This window comes from Cyprinus carpio, unplaced genomic scaffold (genome assembly GCF_018340385.1).
Source record: "Cyprinus carpio isolate SPL01 unplaced genomic scaffold, ASM1834038v1 S000006516, whole genome shotgun sequence".
In the NCBI taxonomy this organism is placed as follows: Eukaryota; Metazoa; Chordata; class Actinopteri; order Cypriniformes; family Cyprinidae; genus Cyprinus; species Cyprinus carpio.
The window spans coordinates 215,358-242,705 of NW_024879184.1; the positions used below are offsets into that span (position 1 = coordinate 215,358).

Consider the following 27,348-nt stretch of genomic DNA (forward strand, 5'->3'; position numbering starts at 1 on the left):
ATTACAAGAAATAAACCGGGATCTGAAGAGTGTGAGCTGAAAGGAATCACATATCCACACATACTTATTCCTTTTAAATCAAACCCGTGTGGTGTGTATTTCAGATTAGTGAGCACAGACAAAGTGTGAACAATTATTTGAAATATAAAAAAATAACCAGTAGGTAAAAGCATGATTCAGTGCTCGCTTGATGAGTAATCTGGTTCGAGATCTGTATTTTGTACTGATAAATAAAAAGTATTTGTTCTGTCTACAACTGTTGTGGTGAATCTGAACTAAATATGCGATAGGAGACGAAGCATTTTCCTGACGTGGACAGTGGTTTCACGAGATTCAAGATCTTCAAATGAAAGAGAAATAAAGTACCCTGTGCACAAATTATGACTCATTCTTTTCTTATGTTTGCAGGGTCGAACTGAGGAGTTGAATGTTTTACTTTTTATCGTTTTTAATATTTCTGTTTAGCCTGATTGTTTTAAAGTGATAGTTCGCTCAAAAACTGAAATTCTGCTATTATCTGCCGACCCTCACATTGCTCCAGACCTTTATGACTTACTTTCTTCAGTGGAACACAAAAAAAGATATTTGGAAGAATGTTGGAGGACTTGACTTGACTTTTATTGGATAGACAAAATAAATTCTTGAAATGATCTTCTTTTGTGTTCTGCAGAATCATCATAAAGTCAAACAGGTTTAGAACAACATGAATGACATTAATGATCACAGAATTTTTATTTTTGGGTGAAATATCTCAGCGTAAACAAACTATTATTACTATTATAAAATAAGGTGCTATTTATCCACCAGACTGATGGAATAAAAAATGAATGGCCTTAGAACAATAAAATTTCACATTCAAAGCAAGTTTTGCACATATAATACAAACCTGGTTATTAATATAAAAGCTTATTACAACAAATTTAATATGGTTACCATTCTTTTGATGTACCTTGTCCATTTTCATGCCAATTTAATCCTCAATTAGTTTAGCAGAGTAATTAAAAACCATTTTAAATGACAATGTTGATCAATTTAATAAATCAATCATCTCAATACCAAACGTCAAGTGTTTTGTGCTTTGTCACCTAAGTGCAGTTAAAGGGACAGTTCACCCAAAAATAAAAACACAGTCTATATTTTATGTCCTTGTGAATCCATATACTGATATTTTTCTGTATTCCACAAAAAAAAATTAAATAGTGTGAACTATTTCTTTAATATGTAATCTGAACACAACACTTCCAGCATTTGTAAATTGGAGCATGTCAAGTAGCTCATAACTTTATTTCTAGAGGTGCTTAAAAAAAACACAGTGCATTGTACAAAGTTATCAACATTTCAGTCAAACACTACACAAAATGTGCACATTTATTGAGGTGACTCCAGGCACAAATGAGGATTGCATCTACACCCTCAAACTAAAACCATAAATATAATACAAAACAAACCCTTGAAGTAAGACTGTTTAGAGGCAAAACCCATTTACAATTGATCAAAATACCTCTAAAAAGCCTGAATGAATAACGGCACGCCATTTTCCCTTCTATAAAAAGTAAACGGTGGCATTGCGTCTCAGTGGTGGAGGTTCAAAACCTGATTGAACCAGTCCAAAATAAAACGATTTTTTGTTCTCTGTTCACATTGGCAGGCACTATTGGAGCAGGACACTGACTGAGATGCCAGCCAGTACCCTGTGACGGCAGAACTCAATCTGAATCAGACAGAACGATCACTTCCTCTGGGTCACACTGAGTCGCCACGTTCACCTGTGAACACATGAGTGACAGGAGTTAGAGCTTTAATCGGCCTATAACGCTGTATGCAATGCTCGGTCGCAGCGTTACTGTAAACATATAACTTAACTGAAATCAAATAGAAAAAAAATGTTGGTGCAAAGCCAGTTATTTCTGAAAATAACTATTTATTTAAATTAAACAACAACTAATAAAACCAACAAAATGACTAATCTTTAAATTAAAATGAAAATATAAAAATAAAAACTATTATAAATAAATACTACAATACTGTAGTCATGATACTAAAATAACACTGCAGTCATTTTATTAAGATGGTTGAGAAAATTGTAATGGAATACAGTTATGCTAAAATGTTTTAAGTACTAATAAATATAATTATTCAAATTATTTAGCATATTTAAAATCTGATTATTTAATTTATTATCTAGTATTTATATAGAAACAACAACAAACTGATGCCTGGCATTTCTGCAACAATGAATCTTGTTCCCTAAAGAGTGAATTACAGCGATATTCTTCTATTTTTTTTTTTTTTTTTTTTTAGTTTTTAGGACAAAAACAATAATATACTTTTTTTTTCTGACTGTCTCTCTTGTTTTTCTTTATTTTCTCTACCTCCATCATTCCAGGAAATATTTTAGTAAGTTGCCGCGCCAACATTTTTCATTTTCATTTTTCAAGTTTAAGTACTAAAAGAAAAACTGAAAATTACTAAATACACATATTTAAAAATATTTTTAAAACTCCTATAACAAACTAAAATTAAAATGAAAAAAAAAAATTTAATAAAATAGATAAAATAAAAACTTGTTCAAAATATTTATAAATAATATAGTACGACGTTAATGAAAATGAAAACACTGCAGTGAATTTATTGCGATGACTGAGAAAGTTGCAATGGATTACAGTAATGCTAAAATATTTCTGATTCCTTAAAATCTGACTCTTTGCTACAGGAATGGTGTAATAATAACATGATTCAGCAGAGATTCAGATGCTTTTACTGCACGGTTTCAATGCTAAAACCAAGCAGACACAGTCACCTTATTTTTCTTAGGCGGTGGAGTGGCTCGTGAGCTTCTGACCATCGTCCAGCTCAAGTCTACTTCCCCAGCGCAGCAGATCACACCCATATCCAGAGGAATATCACTGAGATAGAGAGAATGAGAAAAACAGCACTGCATGAAGAAAGCTCTCACTCATGTCACTCATGTCGGTCCAAACCCGAATGGACTTCATCCTCCAGAGGAACACAAAAGAAGAAAATCAGTATTCACTGAAAATCTTGACATCCGCCAATGAGTGATTCATGAAAAAAAAAATCATTCTTTAAAGTTGGTTCTTTTAAATAAAATCAGATGATCTGGTTCACAAAAACAGTCTCACTGTTCAACGGCTCACTGAAGATGAAGACTGTCAGTGACTGACTGACTAGAGGTAAATCAAAAATAATTCAAATGTTTAGTAAAAACCCATGGAAAACCATCCTTGATTTTATCTTAAAACATTTTCACTATACTTATCAGCATAGCCAAAGCTTGGTCAAAAAAATCATAGAAAATAGATAAATATTCAAAGATTAAGATTCATAATCATGATAAAAATATTAATGGTGAAAAATATATTTTTTGTGAAACTATACATGAAACAATAATAGCAGAAGGGCTGAATGAGATGCAAATTCACTCTCTGACAGCAGGTGGCGCTTGTGGAACAGCAGAAATATGTTTTCTCAAATACCAAAGCAGCGCTTATAAACACTATATTAAAGGGTTAGTTCACCCAAAAATGAAAATTCTGTCATTAATTACTCACCCTCATGTCGTTTCAACCCTGTAAGACCTTTGTTCATCTTCAGAACACAAATTAAGATATTTTTGATGGAATCTGAGAGCTGTCTGACCCTCCATAGACAACAACACAGCTGAAATGTTCCCAAGTCCAGAAACGTAGCAAGGAGATCTGTAAAATAATCCATGTGACATCAGTGGTTTATTCGCAATTATCCTCCCGCATCACCCTGGTGTCATTTTGGAGAATATCCTCGTGACGCAGCTGACACACAACAGCATACGTCCAGCAAATATTCTCCAAAATGCCACCAGGGTGATGCGGAGAAGACAAACTGTTGAGTCTTTTTTTTTTTTTTTTTTTTTTTCGCACAAAAAGTATTCTCGTAGCTTTGTATAACTGCGGATGAACCACTGATGTCACATGGATTATTTTACAGATCTCCTTGCTACGTTTCTGAACTTGGGAACATTTCAGTTGCGTTGCGGTCTATGCAGGGTCAGACAGCTCTCATACTACATCCACACGAAGCCAGAGCTTACCCTATCCGACCTGTTTTTTTCTTCATCTCAAGAAATATGTGCGTTTACACGAAACCACAAAACAGACACAAAATGATGCAGTATACATGCCAGACCAGTATGTGGCACTGTAATTCTGCCACAGAGATACACTAAAAATGAAGAAGAAGACTTGGACTATGCACGTAAACCTTGCGCACGGGATACAAACGAACATGGAACGATACGTTTATTAATCTTTGTTAATGTTAGTTCATAAAAAGACAATCGTTCAGTGTTTGTTCATGTTTTTGTTGCTGTTACGTGACGTAGTGGTGTCTGACTACATTGTTTTCAACCGGCTCGCATCGTTACGTCCCTATAATTTAATAGTAAGTTATTAATTACACAACTTCTCATGGTACGTTGGTGTGATTTGTTCAGTTTTACCTGTCCTGTGTGCCATTCCCGTTGTAGTTTTCAGTCGAGGGTCGTTTCCTCTTCTTGTAGTTGCCCATCTCGTCGATCAGTAAAGGGCTTGTTGGAGGTAGAGGACTGCAGTTGGCTGATCTCATGGGGGTTGACGGTGAGTCCTGATCGGTGGAGAGAGTCTCAGTGCAGTTAGCGGTGCTTTCAGAAACAGATTTAACGTGATTAGTGGAAATCAGTTCTGTTTTGCTGTTAGGCAACCAGTCCATGGTCTCTGACTGACTGACGCTCTCTGTGGACGGAGGTCTGCCGTTTGTGCTCGTTTCCACAGGTCCCTCGTCATGTGAGCTGCTGGCTGGAGACGGCTGGTCGTCATCGCCCTGATCCTCCTCTGTGTCCTGCACGGATGATTTGATTGACAGAGGAGAGTTCACGTCGATCGGCTGATCATTGTCACTGGTGTTCAACTGCTCCTCTTCAACGTCCTCCTCATCATCATCTGAAACGTGTCAGAAAATGAGAAATGGGGTTTCCCGCCAGGAAATGGGCTTATTACATACAAGCAACATGAAGGAAGGAGATGAAGATGATTTATGCACTTCTTACCTGGACCAGCTTGTTCTTGACTGGCTTGGATCTCCTCTTCAATGTCAGGATCAGAGGAATCATCCTCTTCTTCATCTTCCTCCTCCTCCTCCTCTTTTTCTTCCTGTCCCTCCCTCTCTTTTTCTTTGCTGTCATTCTGATGCCCATTAAGTGCCTGAAAGTGTGACGGAAGCAAGGGTGTAAATTTCATCTAACAGCAGGTTGGGGGGGGACAATAAACTCTAAATTTTTTGAAGGGGACACAAATAATACAGGCAAAATTGTAATTGTAAGGACAGATAAGTGTACACAGCATGGAGACCGTGTTTAAACATGAGTTAGTCTCATAGGTTCACCACGTGGTTATATGTAACCCAGGACCACAAAACCAGTCATAACGGTACATTTCTTTAAATTGAGATTTATACATGATCTGAAAGCTGAATAAATAAGCTTTGCATTGATGTATGGTTTGTTATGACAGGACAATATTTGGCTGAGATACAATTTGAGGGTGCAAAAAAATCTAAATACTGAGAAAATCACCTTTAAAGTTGTCCTTAGCAATGCATATTACTAATCAAAAATTAAGTTTTGATACATTTACGGTAAGAAATTTACAAAATATCTCCATGGAACATGATCTTTACTTAATATAATAATGATTTTTGGCTTAAAAGAAAATACTGCACATGAATCTGATGCAAACCAATGAAAAGAATCACTGCATGAATGATTTAAAGACAAAACATGAATACATTTTGTTCTTTTACCTCCTTTTTCTGTCTGTCTCTCTCTTGTTTCTTCCTCACTTCCTCTACCTGCATGTCTTCCTGTTTATTGGCGTATTTGGTGATCACCTCCTCCAGGTTGCTGAGAGCCACGTCTCTGTTTGAGCGGAGCTTGCGGTGCAGTGCTAGATCAGTGAGTGCAGGGTCTAACGCTGAAGGAAACACAGAGAAATTCACCACACATGCTGAACATACAACCACTAAATGTTTACATCAATCCAGAAATGTGAAGAAATCATTAGTGCGTGTAAAGCATCAGACTAATACAATGACTTGATTATGATCTCTAGCTGAATTGAGAGTAACTGAATTGAATTACTAGGTTTGTAGGAATCTGTGAGGTGGGAGCCGAAGTTGTAGACCATGTCAAGATGGCGTCTCTCCTGTAGTTTGTTGCCCGTCTCTCTGAAGGCTTCTTGAGCGATTTGTGGTATCTGTTTGCGGGTGAGCTGGAGACTGTAGCGTTCGTTGGCGCGTTGAACCACCTTCAGGATATCCGTGTAGTCCGGCGGATTATAAAGAGCTTCTGGACTGTTAATATAGCGTTCAATCTACAAACCAAAGAAAAAAGAAGACAGTAAAGACAAAAAATGAAAGCAAAGGAAAATGATTAATTATTCATTATTTTCTTAATATCTGCCCCCTGGATTTGATTTCATGCAATGCAATGTTTACCTTTATGAGGGTGTATTTTTCATTTAACATTTTTTTTTTTTTTAATTTAAGAAAATCATCAGATGTCAAAAATAAGCCCTGGTAATTTCTGATATTTAATTTTAGGTTTACAATCTATTTCTGCTCAAAGCTTTACAGAATGGTTCTTCAACCAAACATGTGTTTCAATCATGTGATCACTGACTGCTAATAAACAAATCAAACAATCTGATAAATCAAATCAGTCGATCTCTGGTCCAATGATAAGATTCAAGGGAAAAAATATGAGGACGCCGCAATCTAAGAAAAAGATTTCTTTGTATACTGGAATATTCTTGATCACTCAAAGCATCATCAGCTGAGCTCAAGTGCCCTTAATCAGAAATTCATAAGACGTATTAATAATGCAAGATGCCCAGACTGTTGACAGATTGTGAGAGATATAAAGGGGGGAGGAGAAATTCTACTTGTGTCAAGTTTTTCAAAAGCAAACACGCCGCTAATAGCACTTCTGTAAACTTTCTCACTCCTCATTCCTCACTGTGCAGTTAATTAGGAAGCATTATTTTGAGCAATGAGAATCTACAGTGATTTCACAAGCAAAAGAAGAACCTTTTTGTTGATCTCTGGGTAACGTGTTCCACTGTAGGCAATCTTCTGCTCGATCACTCGACCCGTCAGCATGTTGCAGTCCTTCAGCTCACACAGTTCTCATAGATCTTCATCATCTGAGAGCACAAAAAGAACATTAAAGATCAGAACAAGACCCGATAAAATCTCATTACTTCAAAGTCATTAGACTGCATTAAAATGGTTTGATTTGATAACTTTGCAAAGACAACTTCTCCTGAACTTTCAATTTAACTGAACCAAATCAGGAAGGATAAAGCAGGAATGAAGAGACTTGCCTTGCGTTTGAGCTTGTGCTCCTGAATATAACTGGAGTCCTCCTTCTCCAGATCCTCCACGCTCAGCTCCCGCTCCTGAAGCCGTCGGATCTCCTCATTATACACCTTCAACAGGTTTTCCAGATACGCTATCTGAAACAGAACATGGCAGATTACAATGCACATGAATATATATCGTAAGTCAAAAGAGCTCTCAGCTCATTTCAATGTCCACGAGTATAAAGGGTTTCAAGTAAATTCCATTAATTTTATACATAAAAAAATATCTTTAATATCAACAAATAAACATTTTGGTACAGATCTAGCATGAACAGGTATTGATATATTCTGTAGAAGCCTACTTAAACACTGTAAAAAAATATGTAAAAATAGGGCACAATGTACTGTATTAATTTTTTTTTTTTTTTTTACAGGTGTTTTGTCTGTATTTTGCACTTCTTTGCATTGTGTTTAATGGTTAATGGAAATGTCCATAAAACTACTGGATAACATCCTGGCAGAAAATTACCAGTATATTTTGTGTGTGTGATTTTTTTTTTTTTTTTTTTTTTTTTTTATAATGTATAATGGCATGTATTGGAATATTATGCAATAAACTTAAAATACCGTCATTTGGTTGCATGCTTTATTATATGAATAGTGCATTCCCTCATAAAATAATATATAAAATAAAAAAATTCTGTATTCCACTAAAAAGTGCAGCAAAACGACACAAAGTCAAACTTCACAGTTCTTACAGTAAAACTCTTTTATGGTCAAGACGTTGTTGCTTTCAAATAGGAATCTGCCAAATCCCACTTTAAATGAAACACAGAATGCACAACAAATAAAAACACGACTCAACAAGAATTTTTAAATCTCTATTAATGGAATCAATGCTTTGGAAAAACCAATAGTGTTGTTAATACAAATCCCAAGTCAGTCCACAAAAATCAACCTTCTCAATATATAAAATAAGTGCATCTCTCAGCTATGCTCTGATACCTGTCTCCTTGAAGCCCTTTTCGTTTTCTTCGTTTCCTCATCGCCCTCTTGCTTTTCCTCTTCTCCTTTAACCTGCACATCCTCCGTTACATTTGTCCCATTGCTCTTTTGCTCAGGTTTTGTTTGGGAAGGCACAGCCTGTATGGAGCTCCTTTTCCGAGCTGTGTGCTGTTTAAGAACGGTGCAGAGTTCGTTAATGAAGACGAAGGTTTTGCCAGCGTTGGCCTGGGCTCGAGTGAGGCAGCGGCCCAGAGTGTTACGAAACTCCACCGATGTCAGGAAGGTCGGCAGCGCCTTGGAGTATCTGGTCTGCAGGTAGGTCATGACCTCCGGATGATCTTGCGAGTGTTTGGAGCAATGATCCACAAACTGGAGCAGCAGGATGAAGGGACGGCATTGGGTTGGATTGGGAGGAACAAACAAGGAGGAAAAATAAAATCAGAAAAACAGGGTTTCTGAAATAATAGAATAACAGAAAAACAGGGTTTCTGCTGGTCTTATAAAAATAAAACATTAAACACATAATCCACCACAAAACGACATGACAAACATTAATCACTTACCCCCATGTCGTTCCAAACCCGTATAAGCTCTGTTCGTCTTCGGACACAATTTTAAGATATTTTGGATGAAAAAACCGGAGGCTTGTGACTGTCCCATAGACTGCCAAATAAATAACAGTCAAGGTCCATAAAAGGTATGAAAAGGTATACTCCATCTGCCATCAGACGTACAATCTGGGTTATATGAAGCGACAGGAACACTTTTTGTAAGCTAGAAAACAAAAATAACGACTTTATTCAAACAATTCCTTTGTCAACAGTCTCCTCTGTGTCTCTCCATATCACCGTATGCTCTTCTGTATCATCCGTGCCACAAGGATGCGTTGTTTTATTTCAAATCAAAGCTAAATACACGTAGAAACAGTGCATCCTTGTGGCGCGGATGATACAGAAGAGCATACGGTGATATGGAGAGACACAGAGACACAGAGGAGACTGTTGACAAAGGAATTGTTGAATAAAGTCATTATTTTTGCATATTGTTGTTTTCATCCAAAATATCTTAAATTGTGTTCTGAAGATGATAGGAACTTTTACAAGATGGAGTATTCTGACGATGACTTTCATACCTTTTATGGACCTTGACTGTTATTTATTTGGTAATCTATGGGCCTCCAGGTTTTCATCCAAAATATACGGGTTTGGAACGACATGGAGGTAAGTGATTAATGACAAAATTTTCATTTTGGTGTGGAGTATCCCTTTAAGACCAGGTAAAGATAATGTAAGGAATAAATTGAATGGAACACAATACAGAAATATGGTCTCTAAATGTAAATGTCTTGTATTAGTAATGCTTCAAATTTTGAAAATACAGCTTCCAAAAGATCTACATTTCATTTAGTTTTACACACACAAGAAAAAAAAAAGTGATTTTTTTTTGTTTTGTTTTTCAGCGCAAATGTCTGAAGATTCTTCAATCAAGACACATTTACTTGAAAAGTACAATGACATCAGATAAGAACTCTTGTATTCTGAGAAACTGATCAAAATGAAGTGAGTTAATGATTAAAATAAGAACAAATATCTGCCAGCGGGTTTAGAAAAATCTACTTAATTCAGAAAACAACAAAAATGTGTTCTTGTTTCAAGTATAAACTCATTTAACTATGTTCTCAGAAAACAAGACTTCATGTCTTAATATTTAAGGATGTTTGTTTTGGAAAACAAAACACAAATATTGAGGAGGAGGGTATATTTATTTTTGCAGTGATATGAATGTATCCTCCAATTTAAGACCCTTTTAAGTCCTTCTTATACGGAAGAGTGAATTAAAACATGCAGAAACCCTGAAAACCCTGTCACATAACAACATTTCTAAAGTGCTGTCCTGTATTTTTGGTGTATTCAGTGTATTCTGCACAAATTCTCTTTTTCTGTATAGTAATTATATCAATATAGTTAACAAACGTACCTCTGCGAACAGTTTCTCGTTCTCCTTCTGCAGGACATGCACGTCCTTCTTCGCGGAGGCGAACGGAGACTGTGTGATGTGTGTTGGAGGCGGCGGCTGGATCTTCACAGGCGTTTTTGGCTGGCCGTTCGTAGCATGAGAAGAGGACGCAGATGTGGAAGCTTCTTCATCGTCATCGTCAAGGATCACAATGCTGTCCATCACTGCTCCAGCCATCCGGAAGGAAGGAGAGAGGACTTGCTGGGGAGTAACGAATGTGGAGGCGTCAGGCCTGCATTTCAACTACACCAACACCTGGAAACACACCAGTTACTCTGTCATAACCAAGAAAACAGACCGTCTATGTTCTAACTTCAGTTATATTTAACATCGCCATGCATATTCAAGTGCATTTTAATATCTCAACACACATAATAAGAATTTTGTTCAGTGTTTCTGTACGTACTTGAGCACTCAGCATTGAACCGGCCGAGACAGTCCAAGTCCAAACGGAGATGTACCTAGAGAACAACAACATATTCATCAATGTAATACTTCTGCGTGCAGGAGACAACTGTGTGTTTAATAAATGTAGTATTACTGGAAAATAATTTCAATATTCTTATAAACGTGTGTTTGTTATTAATAAATAAATAAAAATAAAATGCTCTTTAAAATAGTTTTTGGATGGTATTTGTCAGCACTGTAATTAAAAAGAAAAAAAAAGACAGAAGATATATAATGAGTAATGATATTTACGATAATATCTAGCAACTATAGCATTTTGGCGGTAAATATTTACCATGGTAACGTTACCTTTTTTATTTACTTCGGAAGCAAGCCGATTTAGTAGATGAATAAAGCCAAAGACATCTTTACATTGTAATACTAATAATTTCATGATATTTTATTAATGGTTAATTTATAGTTTAGCTCGCCTGCTAATGTAGAGACTACAGTTAGCTCTTTAATTCGCTCATTCAGTACAGCTTCATTCCGTTAACTTGTTAAAAGCCTCAAAACATCGACCTTGAAGTAAAACTTCGTTACATATCAGGTTCCTCACAAGCTTTACAAACGCATCGCTAAAATATTTTCAGTATGATTAAACCTCGTTAGTGGTTAATTAATAAAAATACATTTAGAAAGAACTTACGCGATCTTATCCTGAAACTCTCAGCGCTGGTTCTTTGTGCAGCTCAACATGAGGCGCGCTGATTCGATGTCGGCTAGTAATCCGATCGCTCATTGGCTGAGCGCTGCGTGGTTCTTCTGCGGTATGTTTTCGACGCAGGGAATTTGGATGCTCGCGAGCCCCGTGCAGGGAACAGGAGACCCTCCAGAAACTCAGCGTGCGCTTCTTCAGTTCACACCGTTTTTATACAGTTTCTATGGTTTACACATTAAAATGATGCGGCATTAAACAGAATTGTGCTTCATATTGTCAGATGTGCAGCTTGTGTTTTGTTTCTCCAGAAACAAATCTGATGCTCATCAGGTTCCCAGCATGTGTTCATGAGTCAAGGGTATACAGTATATCTTTCTAAACCATCTAAAGTTGATATCTCACTTCAGTGAGCCGTGACTGTGCTATAGTACACTGCTGTTATATAGAACAGCCTGGAAACAGAATTAATGAGATCTGGAAGCTGTAGGAATCTGGAATATGTTTCATTTCAGCAACTTTTTGTCAAATCAGAAACTTTATAATATGAGGAAAACAATCAGAGCACAAACCTGCACCAGTCAAATTATATTAAACATGCTCTCTTGATCTACGTATGTTTTAATATGTTTTCTTAATTAAAGATTTATTTATTTTTTATTAGTGCAGTTGGCAGCATGCCGACATTAAAGAGAAGCCAGAGAGTGTGGGAAATAATTGTGGCTCAGAATTGGCGATAATTTTTAATAAAATTTTGGAAACACCCAACTGTATGCTCATTGGTTATAGAGGTTGAAAAGTAAAGTCTGATTTTGGCATCTATAGATGATCTGTAGGTATCTCAGCTTTGTTGTTTTGACCAGTAAAGTCTGATTTTGGCATCTAGAACTTCTTGTCTTGAGATTCTTCTGAAAAAGAGAAGACTTTCTTCCACATGACCGGCTAATTGTGTCATAAATTCAGCGGACTGATGAAATCCTCTCATTAGCAAAAAATAAATAAATAAATAAATAACTTAACAATTAAAGAAAAATATAAAATTAAAAAAAATGTATTCCTTCCTTTACTAATTTAATTATTCAAATTATTATTCATGCACAAATTTGTAGATTTTTTTTTAAACATTTTCCATTCATATGTCTAAAGTCATTTTGTTTTCACTTTCATCAGTCCAGTCTAAGAAAACCTCAGTGATTGGTGATGTTGCACTTGGCCTAAAAATCTACTGAATTTACAACCTTGAGACAAGATACATTTTCATATGATAACAATTTATCAGTCAAAGTCCAATCATGCGGGCTATAGTTCTTCTGCTCAGTGAAGTTACTCTCACCTGTGCTCATGAGTAAATGGTTTAAAGCTGACTGTTTTTTAAGTAAACTGTATGATTTGATATTACATACATTGCGTCTCTTCCTCAGGTGTGCACACATTTCAGGCTGTACGGCTGTGAGTACAGATGGGTTCATCAGGAAGGTTATGATGGGAGATGACTTTATGTTTTCTGGATTTGAAGGAGATGAGATGGATTTCACCAGTGCAGCAAGGATTCAGCACCCAGAACAAGTGAGATAATAACAGAGCTTATCTTGAGGGAAGAGAACATTACTGCAGCACTGAGTGAATTGAGAGCTGAAGAAATATGTGGAGAACAGAAAGAGCATCCTGGAGAAAACAGGTACATCAGTTCTTATCAAGTTGTGAGCAATGGCATATTTTCCTAAAACAATCTTGTTCTCTGGAGGTCATGCTTAAAATAAAAAATTAAAAAATTAAAAAAAAATTTAATTTAACATTCTGTTACTTTAGGCCTTTAGGATTATTTTTAAGCGTTATCAATCATATGGTTTTAGTGGGAATTAATAATGGAACTTTTTAATAAAGCACCAATCATCCTGCATCCCAACCCCAGCTTTATTTATTTTTTTTATTTATATTTATTAAATATTAAAATTCAAAGCGAAACAGAACTCATTAATTCTTTGTATTATTTTAGTAGAACCTTTTTCCCAAAGTGACTTAGAAATTAGAAATTCTACAGCATAACAATTCATCCTAAAGGAACTGTAAATAATAAGTGCGCAATACCATTATTTTTTTCGGGGCTAGAAAAAGTGGGAGCTCATGCAGAAACTGCATTTAGAAAGTGTTTTGCTGTAGTGGTTACAGCTCAGAGCTGGTCACAGCAAACCATTAATTATCACAATTTTTTGGACTTAGGCTGAAGTTGCTTAACCCCTGTTATGATGTTGGATGAAAGTATCAGTTACTGTAGGGGGGGAGCCACTTGTGTTTAATGAACACCAAGCATGTCTGATTTCTGTGGGGGGGTAGGTAGCAGCGGAAAGCTGGGAGGAGGGGGGGGGGGGGGGGGGGGGGGGGGGGGGGGGGGGTGATTTATATTCCCTTTGATCGCTCTCTCTCTCTCTCTTCTTCGGGTTCAGTTCTCTCCTCAGGTGTCTCTGCTGGCAGAAGTCTCCCTCATCTTCAGTCTGGTGTCATGCTACAGGTTTTTACCCCAGCGGAGTAACAATCTCCTGGATGAAAAATGGACAAGAACATTGTGCGAATGTAGATCTTGGTGAAACTCTTCCCAATGAGGACGGAACCATTCAGAGAGCGAGCACCATCAGAGTTACACCTGATGAGCTGAAGAAGAACCAGTTCAGCTGTGTGGTGAAACATCAGAAAGATCCTGACAGAGAAAGAGATCAGGACAAACAGGGCTGAGAGAACTTAAATAGGGGAACTATATGAATCCCGTGGTTATATGACTCACATAGAAATGTTTTTGGTGTTTTTTGACAGACCAAAAAAAATTATGTTTCATTGAAAACAGTCCTTTGATTTATTAACATGGATATTTATTGAAAAATTAAGAAGTAAAAAGGGTTAAATTGAATTATTTTTAAAACAGAGGAACTAAGGCGTGTGTGTGTGTGTGTGTGTGTGTGTGTGTGTGGTCACCACACTGCCTGAGTTAATAAGAATTTTTAAATATATTTTAGGGCATGCAGGGATACTGTAATTTCTACCATCTTCCTTTATTTAACAAACCTGGTTGGCCTCCAGAGAGAGAACAATCAAAAACAAATAATAAACAAACAAACACAAAATAATTATCACCTGTCTGGTTGTTACATTGTTTGTTTTACTCATGTAAACTATATTTTTAGACCTTTTTCATATTCTGTTCATATGTGGTTGCACATTTTAAATATGCTATTAAATTATACAAATATACTATACAAATATATTTTAGATTTGTTCACCAGTACTGCATTAGTACACATTATCAGAACACTAATCTGAAGTTTCTTCTGATCACACAGGAGACTCTGTTCTCTCTGGCATCATAGTTTTTGCTGTCGTTCTGTTGGTTGTTGTTGGTGTCACTGGATATATTGTGTATCAGAAGAAGAGACGTGAGGACGGACAACTATGACAGCTTCTTCTGCTGTCCATCTTACACAACTGCACATAAAACACAGGACTTGAGATTTCTGCGATGGGAGCAGAAATGTGAATAAACAAAAACTTACATTTTTAGATGTAACTATTTGACAGATCATTGAATATTCAAGTTTTAGTTTCTTTTTGTTCACTTTTTGATCATTCATTCATGGACAACATTTCTCTTCAAAAACAAAAACAACAACAAAGTGTATATATTAAATGTAAACATTTCTCTTCAGTGACAACAAAAACAACAACAACAAAAAAAACAAGAATGCAAATGACAGATTTATAGGATTTGTGGAAGTTTTATTTGCTTTGGATGTCAGTACTGATATCAGTATCAGTACCAAAACCATTGGAAATATGACAAGTGTATCTAGTCAGGTTGATTCAGACATATTAAATACCAGTTGGTTTAGATGTTACCTCATGAAGATGTTATGGTATGTTGCTTCATTGCACGTTGCTTGGTTTGGCAAATTAATTTCAGAAAATTAAAAGATGCATATGGTAATCTGGATGTAAATAAACATTATGTTTTGTCCTTCCAAAAGCTATTATAGGTTTGCTGTTGTAGATAAAAATAATGCAATAATGTAGTTTATTGATCTGTATGTGGTTAGTGATTAGGACATGCCACCGCCATAGTCTGAGTATTTCTAATAAAAGCACTAGTTCATTCACCCAAACTTTAGATTATATACTAACAGATCATTATTTGATAGATTTCTCTTGCTGCAATTTAATTAAAAAAAAAAATAATCTATATTTTGCCACTATTGAAATATCATCCTTAATCTTGTTTTTTGTCCAAAAATGAAATCTGCATTTCTTTGTAACTCTGCACTTTCTGTTCAAGACCCTTGGACATTTCCTCCATTATAAAAAATTTAAGGAAGATGTAAGTATTAATTATTTTATATAATAATTTTATGAAATAATTGTTCTGACATTCATACAGTTTTATAAACTGTATTCATCATGTTTGTACCACTGTTGCACAATAAAGCAATTTTCAAATACAGGGGTCATATTGACCTGCAAAATAAAGACATTAAAACCCATAAAGTTCTTTTTGTTTTGTTTTGTTTTTGTTTTGAGCTAGTTACAGAAAATACAATCAAAATATTTACAAAGAAGCTGCAATAATAGTCTTTCTTTAGTTTGAGAGGTGTGAATTTTTTTTTCTATTTCAGATAAAATAATAAAACAGTATGTTTAAAAGGGAAATCAAATGTGTGATTAGAACATTCCCTTCACATTCATAAGGTGACTTTATACTTCACTGTTCGTAATACAAAGAAAAAAACAATAATGGCCACATTCCTGTAGTATTTAAAATACAATTAATTTACATTTTACATGACAAAATTTACAGATATGTTTAACTGACTTTTCTATAACCAGCATCACATTTTTTGAATAAAAAAAGAAAAACTTTACACAGAGTAACCAACCCAAACACAACCAGCAGTCTAAAAAATCTTAAAGAAAGAATGAAACTCAGTACATACAACTATTCTGAAAGGATTCTTCACAAGACCAGTTTCTCTGCACACTATTCAGCCTTTAAAATCACCTCCAGGTCCAGGATTACTTCTCCTTCTGCAGAACAGACAGAGATATCAAATAAACAGACAGTTATACATGGAGAACTAAAGGACTGGGCATGAATGACATTGTAAAACTTTTGAGAAATTTAGAAGTTGGACAAAAAGTTAGACATTGTGTTTACCTTATCCTTTGATTCAGTCTCACTGGAGTCTATATGAAAAAAAAATCATAAATAAAACATTCCAAGCATTTCATCTCATCCACACACCAGATTTAGTCTATATAAACTACAATATGGCAATTTTGCATATAACAATGCTATATGGGACCCTGGGCACAAAACCAGTCTTAAGTCTCTGGGGTTATATTTGTAGCAATAGCCAAATAAACATTGTATGGGTACAAAACAAGTATAGATTTTCTTTTGATGCAACAAATCATTAGGATATTGATGTAAAGATCATTGTTCAATGAAGATATTTTGTCAATTTTCCTACTGTAAATATATCAAAACTTAATTTTTGATTATAAATATGCATTGTTAAGAATTAATTTAGACAACTCGATTTTCTCAGTATTTTGATTTTTTTGCATCCTCAGATTCCAGATTTTCAAATAGTTGTATCTCGGCCAAATATTGTCCTATATTGTCCTAACAAACCATACATCAATGGAAAGCTTATTTATTCAGCCTTTCAGCGCAGTGATGTATACATCTAAAAAAAAACTGAACTGACTCACGCAGAAGAGCTGAGTGTCCAGGAAAGAAAGACTTTATCAGGCCGATAAAAGACAAGTCGCCAACAGCGACCATGCATGGCCATCGAGGTCCTCAATAGAAGGAGCACGGACACCTGAAATCAACAAAACAACACTTACCGAGCATTCTGACGGACAGAATATTCTTCAGAAAATGCAAATAGAAGATGCATCTGAAGTCTAAAAACAATATAGAAGAACACAACAGTGGTGTTTCGTTCCTGAACTATCTGTGTTCTTGAAACTTTTAAATCTTTAGTGAAAGGTTAACATCTTCCTATGACAGTGTATCTCACCGATCACACTGAGAGTCGCAGCGGCTCGTCGTGTTCCTCCGTCGTGATTTGGCCACACAGGTGACTTCTCCACCACGACCGAGTCCCAGCTTCCCGAGTCCAGCTCCCAGACGGCTGCTCTGACTGAAGGTGCCATCAGACGCCTGTCTGTGACCCGTTACACTGCCCTGACCCAGAGACCGGGACGTCCCGTCTGCATCACTGACTCCCAGCTCAGATCCAGAGTGTGAGGAGCAAAACAGAACGCCTCACACTGGACAACCAGCACCTGCCCAGGAACCAGCAGAGGAAGAGGAGAGACGGGTAGATGGACAGAGACGGAGGCTCTGGAAAGAAAACAGGCAGTGATGGTTACTATTCTATCTATAAATCTAATAGTTGATAAACTAGTTGGTTACAGCACCATATGCATAATAATTCAGGCATATGCAATCATCTCACCAACTATCTCCAGGTCCACAGCTACCTGAGCCAGCAGGTGTGGAAGATACACTGTGCAGATGTAAGTTCCCTGAGTGTCTCACTGGAGATTCTTCCAGAATCAGAGATGCGTTTCCTTTCTCATAGAGGCCTGTGATGTTGGATATCGGCTCCGGTCTCTGATGTCTCTGCAAACCGATCGTTCTTGCGTCGTAAGCGAGGACCAGCCGTCCTTCACCGCGGAACTGATAGCGCCACTCGACAGAGAATCCAGAGCCCGTGACCGGAGAAGAGACGCATCAACCCAGAACCCCAAGTCTAACAGAACCGGTTCTCCCAGTCTAGAGCGGACCACAGAAGTCTTACTGGAGGACATGAGGATGGACTTCAGGAAAGAGAGGAAACAAGTGAGATTAAGTGAACAAAGTAAGACTTTACTTTAATGGACTCAAATTCCAAGATACATGGCTTGCAAAATCTTATTAGAATGTAAATCAGTTTTTTTAATTGATTAAAATTAAAATACAAAATCACACCATAACTTATATAGATTGCAAAATGTAATTGGAATGCAACTCAAAATAAAAAAGTATATATAATATAAAAATATATATATAAAACCACCTATTATGTATAACCATGTTTAATACTACTGCTACCAATAATTTTTATAAAATACATAATATGCATTAATTATAATTTTTTATATAATCTGCCCATATATTATTTTATGCAGTTACCCAATATATTAACAAATTTCGTTATGCAATATTTGCGATACCTGGGGTCTATCTTTTGGTTCTTTAGAAACTGAAATTATGTTATACACAATTAACATAATTTATTATTATTATAAATATAATTATGCATATATATATACTATATATTATTATATGCAGTAATGTATAGGCTATTAATTTTTTTTCTGCAATATAGGAAGAAACATTCAACAAAAAACCTAAAAACATCTCTTCCGTCTTCATTTGGCCGGCCCTCTAAACTCTAGCACTCTCTATTCTTTTTCTATTCTTACTACTTGTTTGCTTTGTGAAAAAAAGATCCTCTAACACTAGCGTTCCCTACTCTTTTTCTATTCTATCTACTTGTTTTAAACCTAACCGAGACTTGTCACAGCACTTCCATATTATTGCCCTATTGTTGGTTTGATTGCTTCTATTGTCTTCATTTGTAAGTCACTTTGGATAGAAGCGTCTGCTGAATGACTAAATGTAAATGAACCTGGACTCTTTACCTTGTGGTCTTTCGAAGCTGAGGTGCTCGCATGAGTATTAGACAGCGGCAGCTGCTCGTCAAGCCCTTGTGCTGCCACTGAGAACCAATCAGCTTGCAGGTAGACTGGACTCTGGGCGGAGTCAGTGAGAGCAGACGCCCATCTGACCATGGAGGCGTGAGGCATGAAAGGGTTAATCTCACACTTGGGTTTGTTCACAGAGCCTTTGGGTGGATTCAGAGCGGCGCTGCAGAACGTCCCAGCTGGATCTGGAGGAGGACAGTGCATTAAATATTAGTTATCATCAAATAGTTTTGTTGTTTACAACAGGACACAGTATACTGTGTCATTTTGTGACAGTGTGGCTGGATCTTATTGATATAAAAAGGGAATTCAAATACAGTATTATACTACCATACCATAAACATTAACATAGATACAGATCACCAAGTAAGCACAACATTACACAAATCCTCTTCGACTTGTTATTTACAGATTATACATGTCTTTTTAAAAGGAGGCACATGCTGTTTTGTCACTGACCAGTCATATAGTAAATCCTGGATGGGCTGATGTCTGCAGGAGGATGAAGAGCAGACAAGCTCTCTTCACTGTAGGCTTCAGTTCTGATGAACATTAGAGATTTCTCTTGACTCAGGGGGTACTGAGAAAACCCCCTCCATGACCCGGTTGTCTCCTGGAACAAACCAGCACTCCAGAACCGGACATCCAGAACCGGAAGCTGAAAAATAAGAGAGATTATGAGAATCATGTTCTTTGGTCACACACACACACAAACACCACACACACACACAAGATGTAGCTTTGAGTACTAAAATGCAGCACAACGTACCACCCAAAAAACAATGTAAATGCGATGACCGATATCTTATAAATGGTCGAAATCTCAGGCATCGTTGCTGTTCGTGTTAAAATGATAACTCTCTGTTTAACTGCCTGTTTGGCGTATTAAAGATCTGTCGGTTTTCCCCGAAACATTCGTGCAGCTCTCAGTCAGTTTTACTTTCGTTTACATCGCGCATGCGCACCGCTTTGTTTTTGGGCTAATGCATAATCCAACACCGTCTTTGTGCCATTTGAATGCAATACGCCGTCGCCGTGTGACCGTTTGTTTATTTAAAGGTATTGTAACCTTCCAGAACATACAGTAAAAGCACCAAAAAATATGCTTTCTCTCCATCATAAAAATGTTAGCTTTTAAGCTATTAGCAGAGCCCGTCTACGGAGAGCCCTTCCCACTCCCTATTAAGTCTCCTATTGTACCGAATTTTGGTTGCAGTTTCCACCAGAGTTCCACTGGGGGCGATCGCCAGGAGTGCAAAATGAATGGGAGTCTATGGGGCTAGTAGGACGGCTTAAATTTGTCCCTTTCACCTGATTGCCGTTGAGAAATCTCAGATCTGATTGTAGGCTTTTGCAAGGTTCAACATGGGTTATAGGTTGAAAGTGAATGAACGAGTACTTATGTCCTTTTCGATTTCTTACAGGTTGAGGTGTTGTTGCCCATAAACACGCTAGCATTCTGCTAATGAACTATAACGTATGACGTCATTGACATTTTTAAAAGACTTTTTAAAGGCAAACAAGTGACTCTAAAAAATCAACACCCAGCAGTGTTAATTGGAATGATTTGCATCTCCTTTCGAATACAACATTTTCAAATTACTAGACAAAAAATTAATCCTGAGAAAAGTGGATTTTGAAGGGTTATACCGCCATTTGACCTCCATTCATTTCTGCACTCGTCCTGTTCGCGCCCTCTATGGAATCAGAGTGAACTGCAACCAGTTCAGAAGCCGGAAGTGAGTGAGAGTGAAACTTCTCGCCATATTAAGAAATTCTCTGCTATTAGTCTCTTCTAGATGGCGCTCTGAACCAACCATGTGTTTTAGTCTAAGCCGTGATATCACGTGGTTTGTCGGAACAGAGTGCAGTTAGTTAAGGCCAACAGAGAGATGAAATCAACAGAGGTCCTATCCAAACTGTGTAGCCAAGTGTAGTATTATGCATTGTTTATTTGCATATCGTTTTTTACAAATGGTGAAGACTGTACAGCAAAACTTAACCTAACAAAAGTTGAAGGATTTGTACTAAAGGGTTAGAAGTAGATCAAATCATTTATTAATAATGTCAGTCAACAAGAGCTACATCATCAAACATTTGCAGGTTAAAAAAAAAGAAAAAAATCCTTCAATCTCACAAACCAAGTCATTTGAAAGAGGACTTGATATCCACTTCATTTATGTAATTTAGCTTTAGTTTTAGTTCGTTAGATCTACAAAATACACTCCACAACAAAAAATTACAAAAAAACACACACTAGATCTTGCAAAACAGAGAAGCAAATAGAGACATAATTAGCGTAGCTGCTGTTCCAGCCAAGTAAAATTAATTAGTTTAACCCAAGCTAAAGAAGAATAATGCGCATTTGATCAGATATAACTGCAGTGCAAAATTATGAGATGCATTATTTGAATGCATGGCCAAAGAGGTGTGTTTTTAATCTAGATTTAAACAGAGAAAGTGAGTCTGAACTCCGAACATTATCAGGAAGGCTATTCCAGAGTTTGGGAGCCAAATGTGAAAAAGCTCTACCTCCTTTAGTGGACTTTGCAGTCCTAGGTACTATCAAAAGTCTAGAGTTTTGTGACCTTAGGGAGCGTGATGGGTTGTAGCGTGGTAGAAGACTAGTTAGGTACGCAGGAGCTAAACCATTAAGGCCCTTATAAGTAAGTAATAATATTTTTGTAAACTGATACGGAATCAAAAGACACTGAAAGCAAGCTAATCAAGGTGTTCAGGGCTACTTGATAATTACAAAACAGGTGTGTTGGAGCAGGGTTGGAACTGAAGTCTGCCGGATGGTAGCTCTCCAGGAGCAGGGTTGGAGATCCTGTTAGGTAGTAGATATTGATGGTCCACTAGGTGGCGCTCCGAGCAGACATTAGTATTCGAAACCTTCATGTTGAGGATTTTCATCATGATGTCACGTGCTTTCTCGGAACAGAGTGCATTTAAGGACACGGGGAAACACCATCTCTTATGTCTCTTGTAGCGTGGTAACAACAGATAATCAAACCTGTATAGCATGAGCAGTATAGTATTATATTTATTCTGTATTTTGTGCATGTCTTTATTCATTTTTTTTTTAAAGTGTGAAAAATGTATACCTAAACTTGCTCTTTGAAGGATGAAGGATTTGTCAAAAAATATTCAAATCACATTGAAGAATGTTTCCTTGATTTCTCTTCTTAGCAAAACGTACAGTTTGGAGAACAATCTGTCTTTAAAATGGACGTTTTTGTGTGATCTTAATAAAGTATTCATGGTATTCTAGCTATTTTTGTTTGCATATTTGCAGCTTTTTTTTTGCTATATCCTCCTCCATAGCTATCATATCGTCATCAGCTCTTAAATTACACTTTAATATTTTGTAAATAAAAGAACATTTTATCTTTCAAGAGGAGGGAAGAAAACATGTTAGCCTTCATTTGGACATTCGGCCAGTAAGAGTTTTTTTAGTTTTAGTGTGCATTAATTCCACTCTAACATTAGTTTTTTATTTTATTAGTTATATGTAATGCAAGGATGATTAATATGTGATGTAATTTATTAACTGATTAAAAAATAGCTTAAGAATTAATAAGTGTAGCATAAAAAGAAAAAAACACGTCATCTTCATCCACAACATGCATTTTTCAGGTTAACGCACAGATCTGCCTGTTTCTCAAGAAATATAAGTTAGTAAAAAGTCTGTGTGTATAATTTAACAACAACAACAACAATATCATATTGGACAGCGAACATAATATCATTATATAATAAAAAATAATAACAGTTGGTTTTGTTATGCTGTTATTAAATAGGGACATCAGTTTAAAAATGTACATGAAGAAAAAAGAAAGAAACTTTATTCAAAAGGGGAAGAACATCATTCTAAAGCAGCGAAACAGTTGGGAAAAATGATTTAACAAATAGATAAAACATGGGATAAGAGTTTGTTAAACAAACAAACAAACAAAAACATAACACAGCATGTGCATGTTAGTCATTTTACACCATTTCAGTTTGTTCAGACTTGGTGTGTGTCAAGAAGGGTCATGTCACAACCTCCTCATCTGATCAGCCTTAAGGTTTGGTTCAAGATTTTGAGTAAATATATATATATCAGTTTAAGCATGAGAATCTTCTAATTTATATGACACCAGTCTTGTCATTTATTGCAAATGAAATTATAATCCAGAAGTGAAATGTGAATTTTTATAACACAAATTAGTTTTTTTGTCCTATAAGTCCGTTTATGTTTTCTGTAAAGAGACTTCCAGCTTTTGTTGTCATGTCAAGAGGATGGTGATCATGTCTATGATAGTGGATTTCATCCCGGTACTTAACTCTTAGAGGGTTAAACTGATGGTTACAACTCAACTCGTCCTGTATACAACCATCGCCGCTCTCCCTAAAGCAAGATTATTAATTTTCTTTATTTTACAGTAAACTTCCTCAGTGGCATCCTCAGAAATTACAAACATTTTGTCAACAACTACAGTGTAAGAATTACATTATTAATATAACCATACAGTAAATCACATAAAGATGACTTTTGATTTGCAGTATGTTTGTAGACAAGCATTCAGTGCGTTCCATTAGCATAAGTTGAAAAAATATACCAATGAGAAAATATTTCAGTTCTAAACCACAGGCATATGTCTCACATGATTCCAAATCATTTAATTACTATTTTTATGATTTTTTAGACTAATCAAGTCTATGATCAACCCAGTGAAGGAAATACCGCATAGTAACTCGTGACGTCAGACTTGTCGAGAAAATCTATTTGCTAGAATTTCAGAACCCAATTTATTAGGCGTTTGAGCAGTATGGCAAGCCGTTTTAACATTTAAAACTTTTTTTTGACTATCATAATATAATTTCGGATAGTCACCAATTGTAATTCCAGATATTCTACTGCAATTATGACTTGTCGTAATTGGAATTAAGATATCTACAATGCTATTACGACTAGTCATAATCTTCCATTGACTTCCATTAAAAAATATTTTTGGATATCTTCAACTGAGTTTTGACTAATCGTAAATCCAATTCAAGATATCTTTAAATATGATTTGCCTAGTCAAAATTCTAATTAGAGATATCTCAAATTACAAACCCGATTCCAAAAAAGTTGGACAATGTACAAATTGTGAGTTAAAAAAAGAATGGAATAATTTACAAATCTCATAAACTTATATTTTTATTCGAGATAGAATATAGATAACATATCAAATGTTGAAAGTGAGATATTTTGAAATGTCATGAGCAAATATTGGCTCCTTTGGATTTCATGAGAGTACACATTCCAAAAAAAGTTGGGACAGGTAGCAATAAGAGGCCGGAAAAAGTTAAATGTACATATTAAGGAACAAGCTGGAGGACCAATTTGCAACTTATTAGGTCATTTGGGCAACATGATTGGGTATAAAAAGAGCCTCTCAGAGTGGCAGTCTCTCAGAAGTCAAGATGGGCAGAGGATCACCAATTCCCCCATGCTGCGCCGAAAAAATAGTGGAGCAATTATCAGAAGAGTTTCTCAGCGAGAAAAATTGCCAAAGAGTTTGAAGTTATCATCATCTACAGTGCATAATATCATCCAAAAGATTCAGAGAATCTGGAACAATCTCTGTGCGTAAGGGTCAAGGCCGGAAAACCATACTGGATGCCCGTGATTTTCACACAGGAATGCTACTGAAATGGAAATCACAACATGGGCTCAGGAATACTTCCAGAAAACATTGTCGGTGAAAAAAATCTATAGGTCAAAAAAGAAGCCATATATAAACATGATCCAGAAGCGCAGGCATTTTCTCTGGGCCAAGGCTCATTTAAAATTGGACAGTGGCAAAGTGGAAAAACTGTTCTGTGGTCAGACGAATCAAAATTTGAAGTGCTTTATGGAAAACTGGACGCCATGTCATCCGGACTAAGAGGACAAGGACAAACCCAAGTTGTTATCAGCGCTTCTGTTCAGAAGACTGCATCTCTGATGGTATGGGGTTGCTGCATGAGTGCGTGTGGCAGGGCAGCTTACACATCTGGAAAGGCACCACCAATGCTGAAAGGTATATCCAAGTTTCTAGAACACACCTATGCTCCCATCCAGACATCGTCTCTTTAGGGAAGTAAGACCTTGCATTTTCCAAACATGACAATGCCAGACCACATACTGCATCAATTACAACATCATGGCTGTGTACGAAGAAGGATACGGTTACTGAAATGGCCAGCCTGGAGTCCCAGATCTTTCACCCATGAGAAAAATTTGGCACATCATAAAGAGGAAGATGCGACAAAGAAGACCTAGACAGTTGAGCAAACTAGAGCCTGTATCGGACAAGAATGGAACAACATTCCTATTCCGTAAACTTGAGCAACTTGTCTCCTCAGTCCCCAGACGTTTGCAGACTGTATTAAAAAGAAGAGGGCATGCAACACAGTGGTAAACATGGCCTTGTCCCAACTTTTTTGAGATGTGTTGATGCCATGAAATTTAAAATCAACTTATTTTTCCCTTAAAATGATACATTTTCTCAGTTTAAACATTTGATATGTAATCCATCTACCCCCCCCCCCCCCCCCCCCCCCCCCACCCCCCCCCCCCCCCCCCCCCCCCCCCCCCCCCCCCCCCCCCCCCCCCCCCCCCCCCCCCCCCCCCACCCCCCCCACCCCCCCCCCCCCCCCCCCCCCCCCCCCCCCCCCCCCCCCCCCCCCCCCCCCCCCCCCCCCCCCCCCCCCCCCCCCCCCCCCCCCCCCCCCCCCCCCCCCCCCCCAAAACCCCCCCCCCCCCCCCCCCCCCCCCCCCCCCCCCCCCCCCCCCCCCCCCCCCCACCCCCCCCCCCCCCCCCCCCCCCCCCCCCCCCCCCCCCCCCCCCCCCCCCCCCCCCCCCCACCCCCCCCCCCCCCCCCCCCCCCCCCCCCCCCCCCCCCCCCCCCCCCCCCCCCACTTGTTTGTATTCTGAATATAAAATATTGAAATTTGAAACTTCCACCTCATTGCATTCTGTTTTTGTTTATATTCACCAATTTGTACAGTGTCCCAACTTTTTTGGAATGGGGTTTGTACAGTTTGACTAGTGAAAATTAAATAACATAAATTTCTCTTCAAATGAGTTTTGACTAGTCAAAATACAATTTAAGATATCTTTAATTCCAAATTTTTAAAAGATATCCAAATTACAATTGTAGATATCTTGAATTGGAATTTTGACTAGGCAAATCATATTTAAAGATATCTTGAATTGGAATTATGACTAGTCAAAACACATTTAAATATAACTGCAATTTAATTATGGATATCCCAATCAGATTTTTGACTTGGAAGAACTAGATTTAGAGATATCTGCATTTAGCTTTGTGACTAGGCGTAATTGCAATGTAGATATCTGGAATTAACAATTTGACTAGTCAAAATACGTTTGTAGATATCTACAATGTGCATGCAAATACACCTTTGTTGAGCCCCACCCCTAAACATTTTATTTAACCAATCCTAGCTTGGGAAACTGTTGTCATTCACAGTTTTGTCTAAGAGTTGTATAATAAAGGTCCCGCATCTTTGGGTGATTTTAAACTGTTTTATACAGAAGTAATTCAAATGTATGGAAATAAAAATGTAGCTGGAGCATGTGTAAAAGTGGTAGGCTATACAGAGAGGACTTAAATATGCTTTTGTCCTGTTTTATATCGTAATGTTGAGACGTAGCCTTTCTGTGGATTAAATTTTGTTAGCCTTTATTTACAAACGAACACATGTCTAAGCTTCATGTCAGCCGTTGCAACATTTGATATGATGTTAAAAGAATCAGTGTCTATTTACATTAAGTGCAATCTTGCCTTGTTGTCAGAGACTGCTTACACTATCGCCCACCAACATGTAATTGGGATAGTTAACAATGATAAACGACGATAAGTCAGCGTCACTTGCAGTGGATTAGCGGGTAAAGTGTGTGCTTTTTGACACGACCGACTGGAGTTCACATCCGCCTTTTGCCAAACATTGTTTCTCCTTTTTTAAGTCTCATATGGTATCGGAAA

At 37.1% G+C, this 27,348-nt stretch overlaps 1 protein-coding gene and 1 pseudogene across 1 annotated transcript; both read right to left on the minus strand.

Moving 5' to 3' along the window:
* Positions 1-1,247: 1,247 nt before the first annotated feature.
* Positions 1,248-11,418, minus strand: LOC109104691 (death domain-associated protein 6-like). Its single transcript, XM_042754451.1, is given in 13 exon segments — positions 1,248-1,766; positions 2,801-2,906; positions 4,499-4,976; positions 5,084-5,237; positions 5,836-6,005; positions 6,173-6,404; positions 7,120-7,217; positions 7,220-7,235; positions 7,416-7,547; positions 8,400-8,768; positions 10,377-10,616; positions 10,822-10,876; positions 11,172-11,418. Coding segments are annotated over 12 exon segments (2,070 nt in total). The 5' UTR covers positions 10,837-10,876; positions 11,172-11,418; the 3' UTR covers positions 1,248-1,706.
* Positions 11,419-17,270: 5,852 nt separating this feature from the next.
* On the minus strand, positions 17,271-20,341 carry LOC109112487 (annotated as a pseudogene).
* Between the last annotated feature and the right edge of the window lie 7,007 nt (positions 20,342-27,348).